General features: G+C 46.0%; 1 protein-coding gene across 5 annotated transcripts in view; it reads right to left on the reverse strand.

Annotated features, from left to right (window-relative positions):
* Positions 1-16964, reverse strand: part of LOC141239282 (OX-2 membrane glycoprotein-like) — an 82977-nt gene that overhangs the window by 33506 nt on the left and 32507 nt on the right. For 3 of the 5 annotated variants that reach the window (XM_073668527.1, XM_073668531.1, XM_073668526.1), the window contains exons 2-5: positions 14866-15198; positions 10625-10816; positions 9523-9729; positions 8490-8522 (exon numbers count right to left, since the gene is read on the reverse strand). In XM_073668527.1, coding sequence (XP_073524628.1) covers positions 8490-8522; positions 9523-9729; positions 10625-10816; positions 14866-15198 — 765 coding nt within the window. The remainder of the gene's footprint in view (positions 1-8489; positions 8523-9522; positions 9730-10624; positions 10817-14865; positions 15199-16964) is intronic. The other 2 variants (XM_073668529.1, XM_073668528.1) reach the window with 1 other exon arrangement.

The following is a 16964-nucleotide window of genomic DNA, read 5'->3' on the forward strand; positions in this document are numbered from 1 at the left end:
TTCCAAGGGTGTATTTTTAGCTGCTTCCACGATTGCTCAGGAAAAATTAATGGAATTTCGGGTGTTTGTTGATTGCGGGTCTACACTGAATGTAATTGATGGGGGATTCGTGGAAAAACTCAATTTAAAACCTGAACCTTTATCATCCCCCATTGCTGTGGTTTCTGTGGATGGTTCCCCTTTGAAGAATATTACTCTCAAGGTCTGTGAATTTCCTCTCACTATTAATGGTGTTCACCATGAGAAATTGGATTTGGTAGTGTTGAATAACTTGCCTTCTCCAGTAATATTGGGTTTGCCCTGGTTAAAATTTCACAATCCTGTACTGGATTGGTCTACCAGTGAAATTAAATCCTGGAGCCATAAATGTTATGACAAGTGTTGTAACGGGCGTATTGCAGCTTTGGATAGGGGAGAATTACCTGTTCCTATTCAGGATTTTTGGAGAGTTTTTTCTGAGAAAGATTCGCAGGTTTTGCCTCCCCATAGAAACTATGATTGTTCTATTGAATTTGTCCCTGGAGCGACTCTTCCTAAAAGTCGTTTATTTAACCTTACTATTCCTGAGAGGAAGGCTTTGGAGGAATACATACAGACAAGTTTGGCCGCCGGTCACATTAGGCCCTCTAAGTCTCCTGTGGCGGTTGGATTTTTTTTTGTAAAAAAAAAGGACGGCGGTTTACGTCCTTGTCTGGATTTTCGTGAGATTAACAAAATTACGGTACGCAATCCTTACCCACTGCCATTGATTCCTGATCTGTTTAACCAGTTATTGGGGGCCAAGTGGTTCTCTAAAATTGACCTTAAGGGGGCATACAATCTGTTGCGCATGAAGGAGGGTGATGAATGGAAGACTGCTTTTAACACTCCTGTGGGTCATTTTGAGAATCTGGTTATGCCTTTTGGTCTTACTAATGCTCCTGCATTTTTTCAGAATCTGATTAATGACATCCTTAGACCTTTGATCGGTAAAAATGTGGTTGTGTATTTGGATGACATTTTGATTTATTCGCCAGATCTGGAGTCTCATTGGCGGAGCGTGCGTGAGGTATTACAGTTATTAATGGACAATTCGCTTTTTGCTAAACTGGAGAAATGTGAGTTCGCTGTACAGAGAATTAGTTTTTTGGGCTACATTATCTCCAGCAAAGGTTTTGAGATGGATCCGGTTAAGGTTCAGGCTGTGCAGGAATGGCCTAGGCCTATTGGTTTGAAATCGATACAGAGGTTTTTGGGTTTCGCCAATTACTATAGAAAATTCATAAAAATTTTTTCTAGTATTGTCAAACCTCTGACTGATCTCACCAGGAAAGGTGCTGATGCGGTTCAGTGGTCTTCTGAGGCCATTGAAGCTTTTGTGTATCTCAAGGAGAGGTTCACCTCTGCTCCCATCCTTATGCAGCCTGATGTTACTAGGCCGTTTTTGGTTGAGGTTGATGCTTCCTCTGTGGGGGTTGGCGCAGTATTGTCTCAGGATAACGGGGATGGATTACATCCCTGTGCCTTTTTTTCAAAAAAATTTTCGGAGACTGAATTGAATTACGATATTGGTAATCGGGAATTATTGGCTATTAAACTCGCATTTGAACACTGGCGCCACTTCTTGGAAGGTGCGGAATTTCCCGTTCAGGTTCTTACGGATCATAAAAATCTGATATATCTTGACGCTGCCAAGCGCCTGAATGCCCGTCAGGCTAGGTGGGCACTGTTTTTCTCGCGGTTTAATTTCTCCGTTACTTACATCCCTGGTACTAAGAATGTTAAGGCGGATGCCTTGTCTCGCAGTTTTTCTCCCATAGTCGGTGCTGAGAAAGAGGAAAACATTTTACAAGAAGGTGTTGTGATAGCTGCTTTAGACTCCGTTTTGGAAGATGAGATTCTTAAAGCTCAGGAGAATGCCCCATCTAACACTCCTCATGGGAGGTTGTTTGTGCCTGGGACCTTTAGGAGAGATTTGTTTGTTGAGTGTCACGAATCTCGGTTGGCAGGTCATCCCGGAATCTCTGAGACCAAGAGACTGGTGGGTCGCAGTTTTTGGTGGCCTGGATGGCAGAAGGAAGTCATTAAGTGGGTACGCCAATGTACTGTATGTGCTAGATCTAAGTCCTCACATACTCCTGCTGCGGGGTTGCTTTGTCCTTTGGAGGTCCCCAGTGCTCCTTGGACACATTTGGCTATGGACTTTATAACTGACCTTCCCCCCTCTGAGGGTTTTACTGTCATCTGGGTGGTCGTGGACCGTTTTAGCAAGATGTGTCACTTGGTTCCCTTCATCAAACTGCCCTGCGCTAAAACTCTCGCTAAGGCCTTTGTCAAGGAAATTGTCAGACTTCATGGCGTTCCTACTGACATTGTTTCTGATAGGGGTCCTCAGTTCGTGGCTCGTTTTTGGCGTGCCTTTTGTGACAGGTTGGGAATTCATTTGTCGTTTTCGTCCGGATATCATCCTGAATCTAATGGCCAGACAGAAAGGAAAAACCAGGATGTTGAGCAGTTCTTGCGTTGTTTTGTGGCAGACAATCAAGAGGGGTGGTCTGAGTTTCTGCCACTTGCCGAATTTGCTCTGAACAATCATACATCTTCTTCTGCTGGTTGTTCGCCTTTTTTTTGTTGTTCTGGGAGACATCCGTCGTTTGGGTCGTTCTCCAAGTTGGGATCTGCCGTGCCTGAGGAGGAGAATTTTTCCGGTGATTTGGAAAGAGTTTGGACGGATGTGCGTGGTAATCTTCAGGAGGCCAACAGAAAATCTAAAGACTACTTTGATAGGAAACGACAGGAGGTTTTGTTCGCTGTTGGTGACATGGTTTGGTTGTCCTCTAGGAATCTGCGGTTGAGGATTCCTTCTAAGAAATTGGGTCCCAAGTTTGTAGGGCCCTTTAAGGTGCTTCAGGTTGTCAACCAATCTGCTGTTAGGTTGGAGGTTCCTACCTCCTGGAGAATTAATCCGGTCTTTCATGTCTCTCTGTTAAAAAAAGCTGTTGTGTCGGATGGTGACGCCTCTGCCTCTGTTCCTCCGGTGGTGGAGGATGGGGAATATGAAATTTCTCGCATCCTTGACTCTAGACGGTATAGAGGTAGTTTGCAGTATCTTGTGGCCTGGAAAGGTTTCGGACCCGAGGATAACTCTTGGGTGAGGTCAGATGATGTTTCCGCGTCCAGACTTATCAGAGCGTTTCACAGGAGATTTCCTGATAAGCCTGGTCCTAGGGGATCCGGAGGATCCTCTTAGAAGGGGGGGTACTGTTAGAACCTTGCTGTTAGGTTTTTTTTCCTTTGCTGGTCACATGACCTTGTTGGCCTATTTAATCCTGCTCCGCCCTTCTGGCTTTGCTGGACTTCATTGTATATCTACTTTCTAGCTAGCCTGTGCTCTGTGTCTTGCTCTGTTAGTTTGCTTGGTTTACTGACCTCTATGTTCTTTATATTTTGTTTGTTCGTCTGTCTGCTACTATTTCGGTTAGGAGGTGTCCCATATTCCTCCCAGTCCTTAGTACTTGTAGGGATTCCTCCCCCACATCTATAGGTCTTCGTACAGACTAGCTTAGGACTTTAGCAGGTCTGATCGCAGGATCAGGTTCCCTGTTACATCGTAGGGATTCAGCTGAGTTCTATCGTAGGGACAGATCTCCTCTCTTTCCTTAGCTCTGGTAGCAGAACATAACAATAAGCTTCACCAGATTTAAAATTAAAAATAATTTTTAGCTGCATCTAGCCCGGAAAATAATTTTGGGGCTCCGAGATGCGCAAGACACATAAGTGCCTTCTTGCTGCACTACCTGCAGCATGACCCTCATATTGTCAGAATTCGAAGTAATCATGACTACTGGGTTGCCACACTCTTAGATCCCCCAAACTTTTCGATCAACCTTTTCATTTTAATAAAGACCAAAAAAATGGTCATTTTTGAAATTATAAGCATTAGCAGGTTGTTAGAAACTGAAATCAAACAGTTTTCAACTCAAAACTTTATTCTAGGTGATGTTACATTTTCACATAGGACCCCTTGTTCGAAAGGAGCTTCTGAACTCTCTCGTCCATTGAATTTGTCAGGTTTTGGATGGTTTCTGCTTCAATTGTTTTGCATGAGGACAGAATACCCTCCCAGAGCTGTTGCTTAGATGTGAACTGCCTCCCGCCATCATAGACACTCCTTTTAATGATGCTCCAAAGGTTTGGAATGGGGTAGAGGTCAGGGGAGCATGGGGGTCACACCATAAGTTTGTCCCCTTTTATGCCCATATCAGCCAGAGATGCAGATGTTTTATGTGCAGCATGAGATGGTGCATTATCATGCAGAAAAATGATCTTGCTGTGAAATACACGGTTCTTCTTCTTGAACCATGGCAGGAAGTGCTGTTTGAGAAAATCCACATACATTATGGAGTTCATCTTTAGCGCCTTCAGGGATCCTAAAGGGGCCGACAATCTCTCTCCCCATGATTCCAGCCCAAAACATTACTCCACCTCCTCCTTGTTGGCGCTGTAGCCGTGTTTGCGTGGGGTGTCCATCAACCAGCCATCCTCCACTCCATCCATCTGGACCATCGAGCGCTGCATGGCACTCATCCGTGAACAAAACAGTTTTGAAATCAGTCTTCATGTAATGTTTGGCCCACTGGAGCCGTTTCTGCTTGTGTGAAGTGGATAGAGGAGGTCGACAGGATGGCGTATGCACAGCTGCAAACCTCTGAAGGACCCTGCATCTTGTTGTTCGGGGGACGTTGGAGGCACAAGCAGCTTCAAAAACTTGTCTGCTGCTATGACAAGGCTTTTTTGCCGCTGCTCTTTCAACCTGACGTAATTGCCTGTAGGAAAGAGTCCTCAATTTGCCCTTATCAGCACGCACACGTGTGTACTGTGAATCAGCTACATACTTCTTGATTGCCAAGACACTTCATCCTGATCATCGCACAATGTTGATTGTAGTCATGCCTTGACCTAAACACTCCACAATTTGTTGCTTCTCAGCAGCCGACACATCCTTTTTCTTTCCCATTTTGGCAGAAAATGTAGGCTGCTTAATAATGTGAGAGAGCCTTCTTAAGTAGTCTTGCCTTTCATTGGACACACCTGCCAAACTAATTAGCACAGGTGTCTGCAATTGCTTACAGTGATATAAAGAGCCCTGACACACATCACCATCAATGAGTTTAACTGACAAACAAACAAATTCTTCCCTTATCACTCCTAAACACTTTTTGCATAATAATTTGGAACGCGGTGTACATGTGCTTTTCCACAAAACACCAGCGGTTCACGTAGTGAATCTTACAGTTCTAACTTGCCAACCGTGGTCTGTATGGAATTGTTCAATAAAGGGCCCAAAATTAAGATAACATAGATGGGAGAGGTCTCTATGAATAGGAATTCCTAAGTATTTGATACCCTGTGAGGGCCAGGCAAAGGGAAAGTTGGACTGGATGGAATCCTATATGGATTTGGGGAGGGAGACATCGAGGGCCTCAGACTTCGCTGCATTGATTTTAAAATTTTACCATGTAACAAAGTGATCTATTTCAGCCATAACAGCAGGGATGGATATATGTGATTGAGTGATATATACTAGGACATCATCAGCAAATAGAGAGCACTTGTACTCGGTGCCTCCCACCTCAATCCACCTAATATTGGGGTTATGGCGAATTGATGAGAGCAGGTGCTCCGTCACTAGGATGTATAAGAGAGGGGACAGAGGACATCCCTGCCTTGTCCCATTGGTGATTGTGAAAGGTGATGAAAATGTTCTGACGCACCCCCTGGGCCTTGGGACACCCGGAGCCGGACCCTTTTTGGTGGATGCTGGTGGTTGTAGTCTTCGTGGCGGCGACCCGGTTCCGTGGCTCAGGGCGGTCAAACCAGTGGCGGAACTATTTATGTGGTTTTGATGTTTAAATGTCCGACTACGCCACCCGTGGATTGCGGTCAGAGTGAACCACCGCTACAGGGCAGACCGCTGAGGCTGGTGTTGTGGGTGCAGCAGAGCGTAGCATAACTCCCCACGGGAGGAGTATAGCCTCAGGGCAGTGTATGCGGAGGATGGGGGTGATGGTGCAGGGCAGCAGCAGTAACGACACGGAGTCAGTGATGCAGTCCAGGGCCTTTACTCACAGTTCTTATTATCCAGACCACGTCTGCAGGTAACGGCTGCCCACGTCGTACTGTGCTCACCAGGTGAGGGGCTCAGACAACTCCCAGATAACTTTGGAGCACTTCACAGGACCCCCTTTGTGTGTCCTTTGTCTGGCCTTTCTTACCAACACTTCTGTCCGGCTGCCTCGGGCCTCCTCTTGGTAAACTTGGCGCCAGTTTCCCTGACCCTATGTGGTGCCTTCCTAGCGGGTGTAGCGAGGGGCTGCGCCACATAAAATGTCAGAGCCTCCGGTTTCTAGCTGAGGGTCGTTTCCTACCTCCACTAGTTCGGGGACCGGTCTCCCCCTTTGGCCTGACCCCTCCACGCAGGTGGATTCGGGCGTGCGGTGGCGACTCGCCCGTCCGCACCCCTGGGATCCCTTCATTCCTCGTTCCTGGAGCCTTCTCCGCTCCTCTTCCTTCCTTCTCCCTCTTCCAGGCCTGGGCCTCTGTTACTAGGCCCGCCTCCGGAGCAGAGCTCATGCAGAGCCCCTGCTCCCTGCCACTTCTGCTCAGACTTCTCTGCACTGAACTAAGATGGTGCCCACCTTTTAAACTCCCTTCTCAATGCACCCAGGAACTGCTTCCTCCCTGCTCCTGCACTACAGGGTTCCCCTTCCTCAGTGTTCCCTCCCCCCACTCCAGCCAGGGACAGGGACTGTCGTGCCCATCTCAGGGGCATATTGGTCGCCCTGCCCCACGGCAATGTGGTGTAATGCATGCAGGTGTCGGGTCCTGATCCACACTCCATCCTTACCTGAGAGTGAGATATCACACCTCTGGGTGAGGTGCAATACGTCTGTAGCAACCGAGCCCTCAGGGTGCTACAGTTCCATTTATCTTCAGCCTAGGTGACGTATTGCGATACAGGGCCGTGATTTTGGCTATAAAAGGGTCCCCTAGACCCCTACCCCAAGCTTTTTAAGAGAATCATATATGGCGTGCCAGGAGACTCTATGGAATGCTTTCTCAGCATCCAACGAGAGTATCTAATTACAAATTTTTAACTGCATCTAGCCCAGGAAATACTTTGTGCCTAGTAGCAGTGTCTGCTAGTCAGCGGATTATCCCGGCTGTTAAGCAAGCTACACCACCTGTAGTTTAGACACTTAATTTTTTCAAAGGAAATGCTTCGGGACCATGGGATACTCAGTGAAGAGCATCAGGAGGCACCCCAAGGCATAGGGGCTGGGACTGGCAGTAGGATGGCTTGCGGTGGACAGCCGAGCTCGATCCTTATAAAAGCTTTTTAACTGCAGCAGCTTTAGTGGACGCTACTGGAGCTGGAATTACGCGGCTGCTGGCATGAGACTTGCCCTCCAATAGATCCTTGTAAATGGATTTAAAGTGTATTCATTCAAATTAGAGAGACAATTTAAATTAAAAAGCTTAGAGCTGCCTCCACCACAGGGGGGCTCGCTCGACCCACCAGCGGACAGGCACCAGTATTGGGAGAGGGGGGCTGGCCATCAGGGTTCACCGCGGCTCTGGCACAAACCCGGCGACACGGAGGTGGCACGGGCAGGAGCGGACTGGCCGTGTCGGCTTCTCACTTTTTGGATTTTAGAAGGGCATGACATGCCTATATCTGTGTCTCCCCCTCCTTTTACTCCTCCACCTCTTTTATTTTCGCATGACTATATGTACTTGTCACTTTTCCATGTGTTAGTTGTGTCTTCTGAGCAGTTTGTCAGCTTTTGGACACCTTTGAAGGTGTTTTCTATGTGTTTCTATGTGTTTTTGTTTGCCTGCCATTGGTTTTAACGGTGTTCGAAGGTGTTCGACGAACAGTTCGACGAACAGTTCGGCGAACACACGGGTGTTCGACGAACCGAACCGAACTCGAACACTACGGGGGTGGCTCAACACTACTCTTAACAGTTCCAGCCATGGTGTCCTCATAACAGAGTGACAGCTTCAGGCCTCTCATAAAAGACATCCACCAGATCTCCATAACAATGACAGCCTCTGGAGAACCATACCAGTGTCCCCATACCAATGACAGCCCAAGGATGCCCATGTCAATGAAAACCATATGACCATTGACAGCTACAGGACCTCCATAACAATGACAGGCACAAGACCTCAATATCAGTGACACCCGTAACAGTAACAACCACAACTCCCCTTACCAATGAGCAGTAAAGGACCTTAATAGTAGTGACCACCACAACTAGACTTCCATAACAGTGACAAGCAGAAGACAACCAATACCAGTGACAGCTGCGGGACCGCCTTAAGCACCAGTCACATCACCATGTGATGACGACATGACGAATATATGTGGATTCCATTCTCCATGGCCTCTTCCTCTGACCCAATATCATTCATGCCCAACACATCATGGATTCTATAGTTACCATTTTCTTGGACATTCTTAGACAAATGAGGGTCTACAATGAAGAAAGGAGAGATATTATTATAAGCGACAAAACTCTTATTTTTGTGTTTCACAGAGGATTCAGGGGACAAGGACCGTCCTGCTTAACTCCATCGAATAATAGGCAAAAACATTGATACTCCACTCATAATGACCCTTCAAATTTTAACAATTTTGTATTTGGGTCCAAAATTCTAATGAATTTCTGAATATGTCCTTAGACTAAAAGAAGCTACATTATTATGACAATGAACAATAAATCACTTGTAAAGACATTAGCCCTGTTTCATCAAAGCTTTTACGCAACACAAGGCTGCGTATACATTTTGCGAATTTTGCCGCTTTCACGCCATTTTTATCCAGCTCTGAAAATGTATTTGCCAACTACCTGCCTGTTCTGCCCGGCGCCGCGGCTCAGAGTGATCACAGTCACCTCTTGCCGGTGATTCTTCAGCTTCACATCAACAGAGCTGCTCTTCCTCTCCCGGGTTGCTCTGTCAATGGGGTGTGACTGCCGAAAACATATCAATTGACAGGCGGCTCCCCGCAGTTATGCAGCGGGGAGCTAACTGTCAATCAGCATGACATCGTCAATGATGCCTCATCAACAGAGCAGAATGGAAGAGAAGACTCTGTTGTGTGGTCACCAGAAGACAGCAGGAGTGGTCCATGACCTCTCTGAGCTGGCAGAGATTGGCACTGGGCAGAACAGACAGAATCTTAGGAACTACCTGCCTGTAAGTTTTTAAACCCATAAGAAAAAAATAAAATAGTACCGGGTAACCACTTTACATTTTTGTAAGCTTCTAAATGGAGCAAAAAATGTAGAGTTCTGCATTAACCATCACATAGTTGAGTCACAGTGATTGTTTGTGATGGGTCACCTTCTCGCCACTTGTTTTGTTAAGATGGCACCAAACACTTTTGCTCACAGTGGTCTTTTTTCACATGTATGTTTGGATCGGTTGAGTCTCCTTTCTACGTTGAATACAGACTTGACCCCATTTCCTTACCTTTGTTGTACACTATGTTGCAACTTATTTCTGCTTCATCGGAAAGTGTTGACAGCGAGTAGTGCAGCGTGCTTGTGACCGTGATAAGATCGCCTGTCGTGTTCTCCTTCTCTTCTCTACTTATGGGTCGTCCTTCATTATTCCAGGTTATTTTCGGTTTCTGTGGTCCTGATGCCTTGCACTCCATGCTAAATATTTCATCCCCGTCTTGATTTGGAAATAAAAAAAAAAGTTAGAAAAAGTACTGGCGTCTTTTTCCAATGGATTACACCCAGAGTCAGCCGTAAAAAGCTCAGCCAAAGTGCCCCATAAAATGAACATAATGGACCGCAATATCAAAACGACATCTGTGCACATGTTCTGTCTTAGGTCACTTCTTTCAACTGCTTCAGTGTTAATAAAGTGACATGCTCGTGAAGAATGAGGGCAAAGCCATCGGCGAAGCTGCCTCGGGAAAACAGCTGTTGATGTTTTGCTGAATTCGCCTCGGAAAACTCAACGGCTGCATTGGCCATGTGCACATACCCTTGTAGAGTTTTTGCTTCAAAAACTCCTAAATAACCTCGCTGTGAACGTATCCCAGCAGGTTTGGTTTTGGAGTCTTTTGATTGGAAAGTGCCTAGTTTGGAGCCAGATTCCATATGGTGGCACTCTAAAGAAGTGAAATGAGAACTTTTTTTTTCACACCATATGTTGTTTTTTCGAAACTTGGAGTGGAAAAAAAATGATTGAACATATGAACGACAAAGTAGTTTTAATAAAAAGGAGTTAAAAAGATCTTCAAAAAAAAACTCAGCACATAACTTTAAGAATATGTGCACATGACATCTTTTAGATACCAGGAAAATATCGGCAGTTAAAAGACTTGACATGAGTATAGTAAGTTGTTTCGACGTTGTAGGATACGTCACTTGTCAGTTTCAAACACATGGGAGCCCAACCCAAACCCAAGAAAAGGCAAACTGAGCTCTATGTGATCTTCTAATTTATACCTAGGGCACATCACATGAGCAATTTGGCTCAATTATCCCCAGCTTTAAAAAATAGTCAACCCGTAATAAAATTCATTCTTTTTAAAGGCTTTGAAACCCTTGACTATCACCTTTAACTTTTCTCTTAGATCTTGCTGTTCTTCGTAGATGGAAGTTACACACCGGAGATATATCATCATTAATCCATCGACCGATCAGAATGGCGGTCCCATCCGGTTCTGAGTGTTGAGTCTTTATCTCTGGAGGGTCTAAGGTTACACTGAAGTCAGCTGAACTCTTACAAACCACTTCTTTGATTCCTCCTAAGGGGTGAAAATTGAACAAAATGGAATTATATGCATCTACTATGGGCAGCACGGTGGCTCAGTGGTTAGCACTGCAGCCTTGCAGCACTGGGGTCCTGGGTTCAAATCCCACCAAGTACAACATCTGCAAAGAGTTTGTATATTCTCCCCAGGTCTGCGTGGGTTTCTTTCCATACTCCAAAGACATACTGGAAGGGAGTGTAGACTGTGGGGGAATGGGGACAGTGCCCATAATGTCTGTAAAGCGCTGTAGAATTAATGGCACTATATAAGTGAGTAAAATAAAAAATAAAAAAAATCAACTTCATATTTACTACTTCTTGGTACCCCTGAATCGTATGTACGGCATGTAAATTATCTCTTGGCATTTAGCAAAACTGCAAGGATACATAGAAAATCGTATGTTTGATACAGAAAAGCACCAAGCACAAAAACAGCAAAGTAAAAAATTGCTGGAGTAAAAAAAGGACTCAACATTAAAAATGCCACTATTTTAACGCCCAATATCCGCAAAAAAGAAAAAAAAATACGCAGAATGTAATAGTGACACAAAAAATTAAGCTCCATGTATTATGTACAAAAAAAGATGAAAATGTAACTGGTGAAGAATGGGGGTAAATTAACCCATCTTGAACTCAGGGGCGTACATAGAAATCATGGGGCCCCATAGCAGAAGCTCTAATTGGGCCCCCCCCCAAATAAATAAATAAATAAATATTTGTCTGTGTCACAGAAGAGCAGATCTCACAACTTTCCAGCCTTTACATAGTAATTTTTCTCCTGCTAAAGTCCTAGATCCCTCTTTCATTTCCCCATGAAGTATGATGCCAACAAAAGTGCCCCCCAAACACAGTATGATACCCCCATGGTGCATTCCTCCACATTAGCCTCCACATGCACAGTATAATGACCCTACAGTACCCCACTTCAACTCCCAAGGCAAAGTACGGTGACCCTAACACAGTATAATCCCCCAACTGTGACCCCCACAGAGCTCTCCATACACTATAATGGGCTTACATACAGTATAATGGCCTGCACTAGCCCACCAAACAGTATAATGGCCCCCCACATAGCCCTCAAAATATTGTAATGGCCCAACATAGCCTTCCATATAGTATAATACGCCACTGATAATCCTCCATATAGTATAATGCGCCCCCCATAATCCTCCATATAGTATAATGAACTTCCCATAGTCCTCCATAGAATATAATTCATTCCCCACAGTCCTCCATACAGTATATTACACACCTCATAGGGTAAAATGCAGCCCCCATATAGTATAATGCACCCCACAGTCCTACAGGCCCCTAATTTTACTACAAAAAACCTGGAAAAACGTATTGACTCGAGTGTAAGCCTAGGGTGGGAAATGCAGCAGCTAATAGTAAATTTCCCAATCCTGGTACGTATGGCACCCCTCATCCCCCAATCCTGGTATGTGTGGCCTCCTCAATCCCCCAATCCTGGTATGTGTGGCCTCCTCAATCCCCCAATCCTGGTATGTGTGGCCTCCTCAATCCCCCAATCCTGGTATGTGTGGCCTCCTCAATCCCCCAATCCTGGTATGTGTGGCCTTCTTAATCCCCCAATCCTGGTATGTGTGGCCTCCTCAATCCCCCAATCCTGGTATGTGTGGCCTCCTCAATCCTGGTATGTGTGGCCTCCTCAATTCCCCAATCCTGGTATGTGTGGCTTCCTCAATCCCCCAATCCTGGTATGTGTGGCTTCCTCAATCCCTTAATCCTGGTATGTGTGACCTCCTCAATCCCCCAATCCTGGTATGTGTGGCTTCCTCAATCCCCCAATCCTGGTATGCGTGGCCTCCTCAATCCCCCAATCCTGGTATGCGTGGCCCCCTCAATCCCCCAATCCTGGTATGCGTGGCTCCCTCAATCCCCAATCCTGGTATATGTGGTCCCCTCAATCCCCCAATCTTTGTATGTGTGCCCCCCCCAAACCCCCAATCCTGGTATATATGGCCCCCTCTCATCCCCCAATCACAGCACACACAAAAAAAATAAACACTAACACTCACCTTCCTTCCTCACCTCTCCTCCAGCGCTGCGTCCTGTCTGCTGCAGCTTATGTCGGCATCTGAGCAGCGCACGCTCTCAGATCCCGAAGTGAGCTGCTGCTGCCGGCATATTCACTCCTCTCCACTCCAGGACTATGGGCGTGGAGAAGCGTGAATATGCATTCGCTTTAGTAGCAGGCACTGTCAGCAGGAGCTCCTCCGTGCCCGCTACTAAAGAGAATGAATATTCCCTCTTCTCCACGCCCATGGGAGTAGAGAAGAGGGAATATTCATGTCCCACTGTAGCGCCGGCGTCCCTGCCCTCTGCTAGGCAGGGACGCTGTTCCCCTCACCTCCCTGCTCCGTGCCCGGCGTCCTCCTCCCGCGCTGCTGGCAGCGCGCGCTCCTTCCCGTCCACTGTGCTTAGGGCGCGCGCGCTCTCCCTCCCTCTTAAAGGGGCCGCGCGCGCCGTCCTAAGGAGTCCCCGGCCAATGGCCGGAGGACTTCACCATATTTAAGGCACCTCCTCCAAAATGGAGGTGCCCGAGCAATGTTGTTGCACTGTTCACTACTCTGCTTCAGCCCTCAGGTCCCGTTGCCAGTTACCTGCCTGTTACCTGCCAGTTACCTGCCAGATTCCTGCCTGATTATCTGCTACCTGCCTGCTAGTCTGAGGTCCGACGGTCTGCCTTACTACTCCTGTCAGTCTGTCTAAGGACCAGACTGCCCGCTCACCTGGGAGCACACATCAGCCACCTGCCTGCTTGCCTGAGGTCCGACGGTCTGCCTTCCATCTCCTGTCAGTCTGTCTATGGACCAGCTTGCCCGCTCACCTGGGAGCACACACCAGCTACCTGCCTGCTAGTCTACCTGGAGGCTCCGCCGTCACGTGCTGTGACCACCTGCCTGTCCAGTGACTCCTGCTCGCTCACCTGGGAGCGCTCATCTGTTGCCAGTCTGCTAGCCTACCTGGAGGCTCTGCCGTCACGTGCTGTGACCACCCTCCTGTCCAGAGACTTCTGCCCGCTCACCTGGGAGCGCTCATCTGCCGCCTGTCTGTTGGTCTTCCTGGAGGCTCCGCCGTCACATGCTGTGACCACCCGTTCATCCAGAGACTCTCGCCTGTTCACCTGGGAGCTCACGTCTATCATCAGCCGCCACAGGTCGTACCAACCCTTTACCTAGAGACTGCCCCGGTCACTTGCCGTGACCATCTGCCCGTTCATCCAGAGACTGCCCCGGTCACTTGCCGTGACCATCTGCCCGTTCATCCAGAGACTGCCCCGGTCACTTGCCGTGACCATCTGCCCGTTCACTCAGAGACTGTCCCGGTCACCTGCTGTGACCTCCTGCCCGTCTTCCCTGGTCGCCACCCGCTCCCTTACAAGGACTGCCCCCTTGTATAGTAGCTCAGAGGTTCCGCCTCCCAGACCCGTTACACCCTTTAGCAGCGGGCACACGTGATAGCTGCTTCAGCGGCTACTGTGTGTGCTCCGCTCCGCCACAACCTCCCTCCCCCCACCACTATCCACCAATACAACTCGTCCCCACGCTGCTTGGGTCCCCCCGCTGCTTGGGGCCCCTCGGCTCACAGGCCCCCCCGCGGTCACGGGCCCCATAGCAGTGGCGTGGACTGCCGCCATTGGCAGTACGCCACTGCTTGAACTGGTTAACATTAGCCACCATGGCTAGCCAGAAATAAAGGGTTGAGCATGTTAAATGTCAATATTCCCAATATTTTTTTTGTCAAGGGAGATTGTGAGGTCTTTAGGAGGAAATAAGTGTATGGCAGCAATTTATATCCCCCTGAGAACACATGCATGCCCGATGTAGAGGGGCGGTCTAACTGTCGACAGCTATCTATAACCTTTGTCCACATTCAGAGTCACTGTCCAGAAGACAGTGATTACATATTGAAACACAATAGGCAACAGATATTTTAGAATCTTTCCAAAAAGAAACATTTTCAAGTAAACATTTTTTTTGTTTTTATCTCCATTTATAAGTTTTTTAGTGTTGTACTTACGTAATTTTGGCAGGCAACCTTCTCCTGTGAGAGCTCCGTCAGGATATATGTTGAAAATGGCCATAAAACAGGCACCATCTTCCTTTTCCAGTTGTGAGAGAGCAATGGACGACGTCCCTGAGTCTTTGGTTTTGAGAACTGAGAGACGGTTTTCATACAGTTTGGAAATCTTATTCCCGAACTTTTTACTATTTGTTACTAAAGTCTCATAAGAATTTCCTCTTCTCTTTTGCCAGGTGACTTGTACGATATCCATAGAAGATGGGATCTCACATGTTAGATAAACGATGCCTTCCTCGCTTCTTATCTTAAAGTTTACCTGGGGTTCACTTCCTAAAATAACAAGTTAACGGGCGTCAGGGTTATGGAAATGACAACTACAAAAAACATACGCCATATGTCCAAAAGTATGAAGCAACCCGTTCCAAAATAATGGCGTTCATATGGAGTTGGCTTCTTCTTCAGTTATACAGCCCCCAATCTTCTGAGAAGATTTTGGAGAAATGATAAGAAACTATTATAACAGTCCATATCCAACCACCCACTGAAGCTTCCTCAGGGGTAACAGGGCTAGTGCTATACATGATGGCGGAACACAGGTTAAGAAACATAAATGACAGTATATCTACTATACACCTTCCACTGGTCTCTGAAGGCTTGTCACAATATTTTGGAGTGTATTTGTGGGAATTTTTAGCTGGAGAGATTACGACTTATTATGGCAATTCATTTCCATCTCTCCACCCTGCTGTTCACACAGCTTCTTCAGGAGCTAACAGGGCTATGGCTATATATTGTAACAAAACATTTTGAGGGCTGTAACTGAAGATTTGTTTAATCTAGTGTCTTCATTTTCCTTTCATTAAATAATATGACTGTAAACTACGGCCATATCACTATGCGGAAAACCACATGATTATCAAACTAAGTAATTATCCACCTCTACTCCTCCTTCTGGAATACTGTGTCCAGTTCTGGGCACCACATTTTAAAAAAGACATAAAAAAATGGAGCAAGTTTAGAGAAGAGCAACCAGGATGGTGAGTTGACTGTAAACTATGTCCTACGAGGAACGGTTAAAGGATCTTGGAATGTTTAACTTGCAAAAAAGAAGGCTAAGAGAAGACTTAATAGCTGTCTACAAACATCTGAAGGCATGTCACACTGTAGAGGGATCATCCTTATTCTCAATTGTACATGGAAACACAAGAAGCAATGGAATGAAACTGAAAAGGAGAAGATACGGATTAGACATTAGAAAAAAATTGACAGTGAGGGTGCTCAATGAGGATGGTGAGTTCTCCTTCAATGGAAGTCTTCATACAGAGGCTGGACAGAAATCTGTCTGAGATGGTTTAGTGAAAATGGGAAAAAAAGAAGAGAAAGGGGAAGCGCTCCTTGTGCAGGTCAGACACTAAGAGGACAGAGTAGAGCAAGTAATCTACCCACCTATGTGAGTTGTGCGATTCTAGGCACAACTCTGATGATAGCATATAGACACTCCAAAGGCTGTTGCTCAACCCACAGGATCCAGGACTTGGACCCAGAAAATATAATAGAGAAGTTGAAAAAAGGAGGGTTTCAAAAGTGCTGCCAATTCTGGACCAAAGGATGGGTACCAAAATGTTGAGTATAAAATTATATTTCTTAAAATGCTACGCGTTTCAGAGCTGAACTAGCTCCTTCTTCAGGCATATACAAATGATTTATACATCCTGGTTGTTTTATATCCTCCAAAACAGGTGTCACTAATCCCATTAATTATTAATTTATTCCCTGACTATACCGCACCTACAGTATTGCACATTCTATCTTATATAGACAAATGCAAATACATATAAAATGCATATTAAATATACCATAAAATTCATGTGAAGAAAATTACAAAGGACGAAAATAAATGAAAATATATGAATACTTCTATTGTGTTGTGTTTTCAATACATTCATTTAGACCCTCCGGTGTAAGAATGGATAATTAAAAAATTCAGTAGGATTCCCTATTCACTAGTCTTTGGAACCTATTAGATTTTATATTTTCAGATTTTTGTTCTAATATAATAAGTGTCAAACTAGTGGGATCACATTTATGTTATAAAA

This window comes from Phyllobates terribilis, unplaced genomic scaffold, assembly GCF_046119375.1.
Source record: "Phyllobates terribilis strain yellow unplaced genomic scaffold, ASM4611937v1 Scaffold_2__4_contigs__length_985480577, whole genome shotgun sequence".
Taxonomy (NCBI): Eukaryota; Metazoa; Chordata; class Amphibia; order Anura; family Dendrobatidae; genus Phyllobates; species Phyllobates terribilis.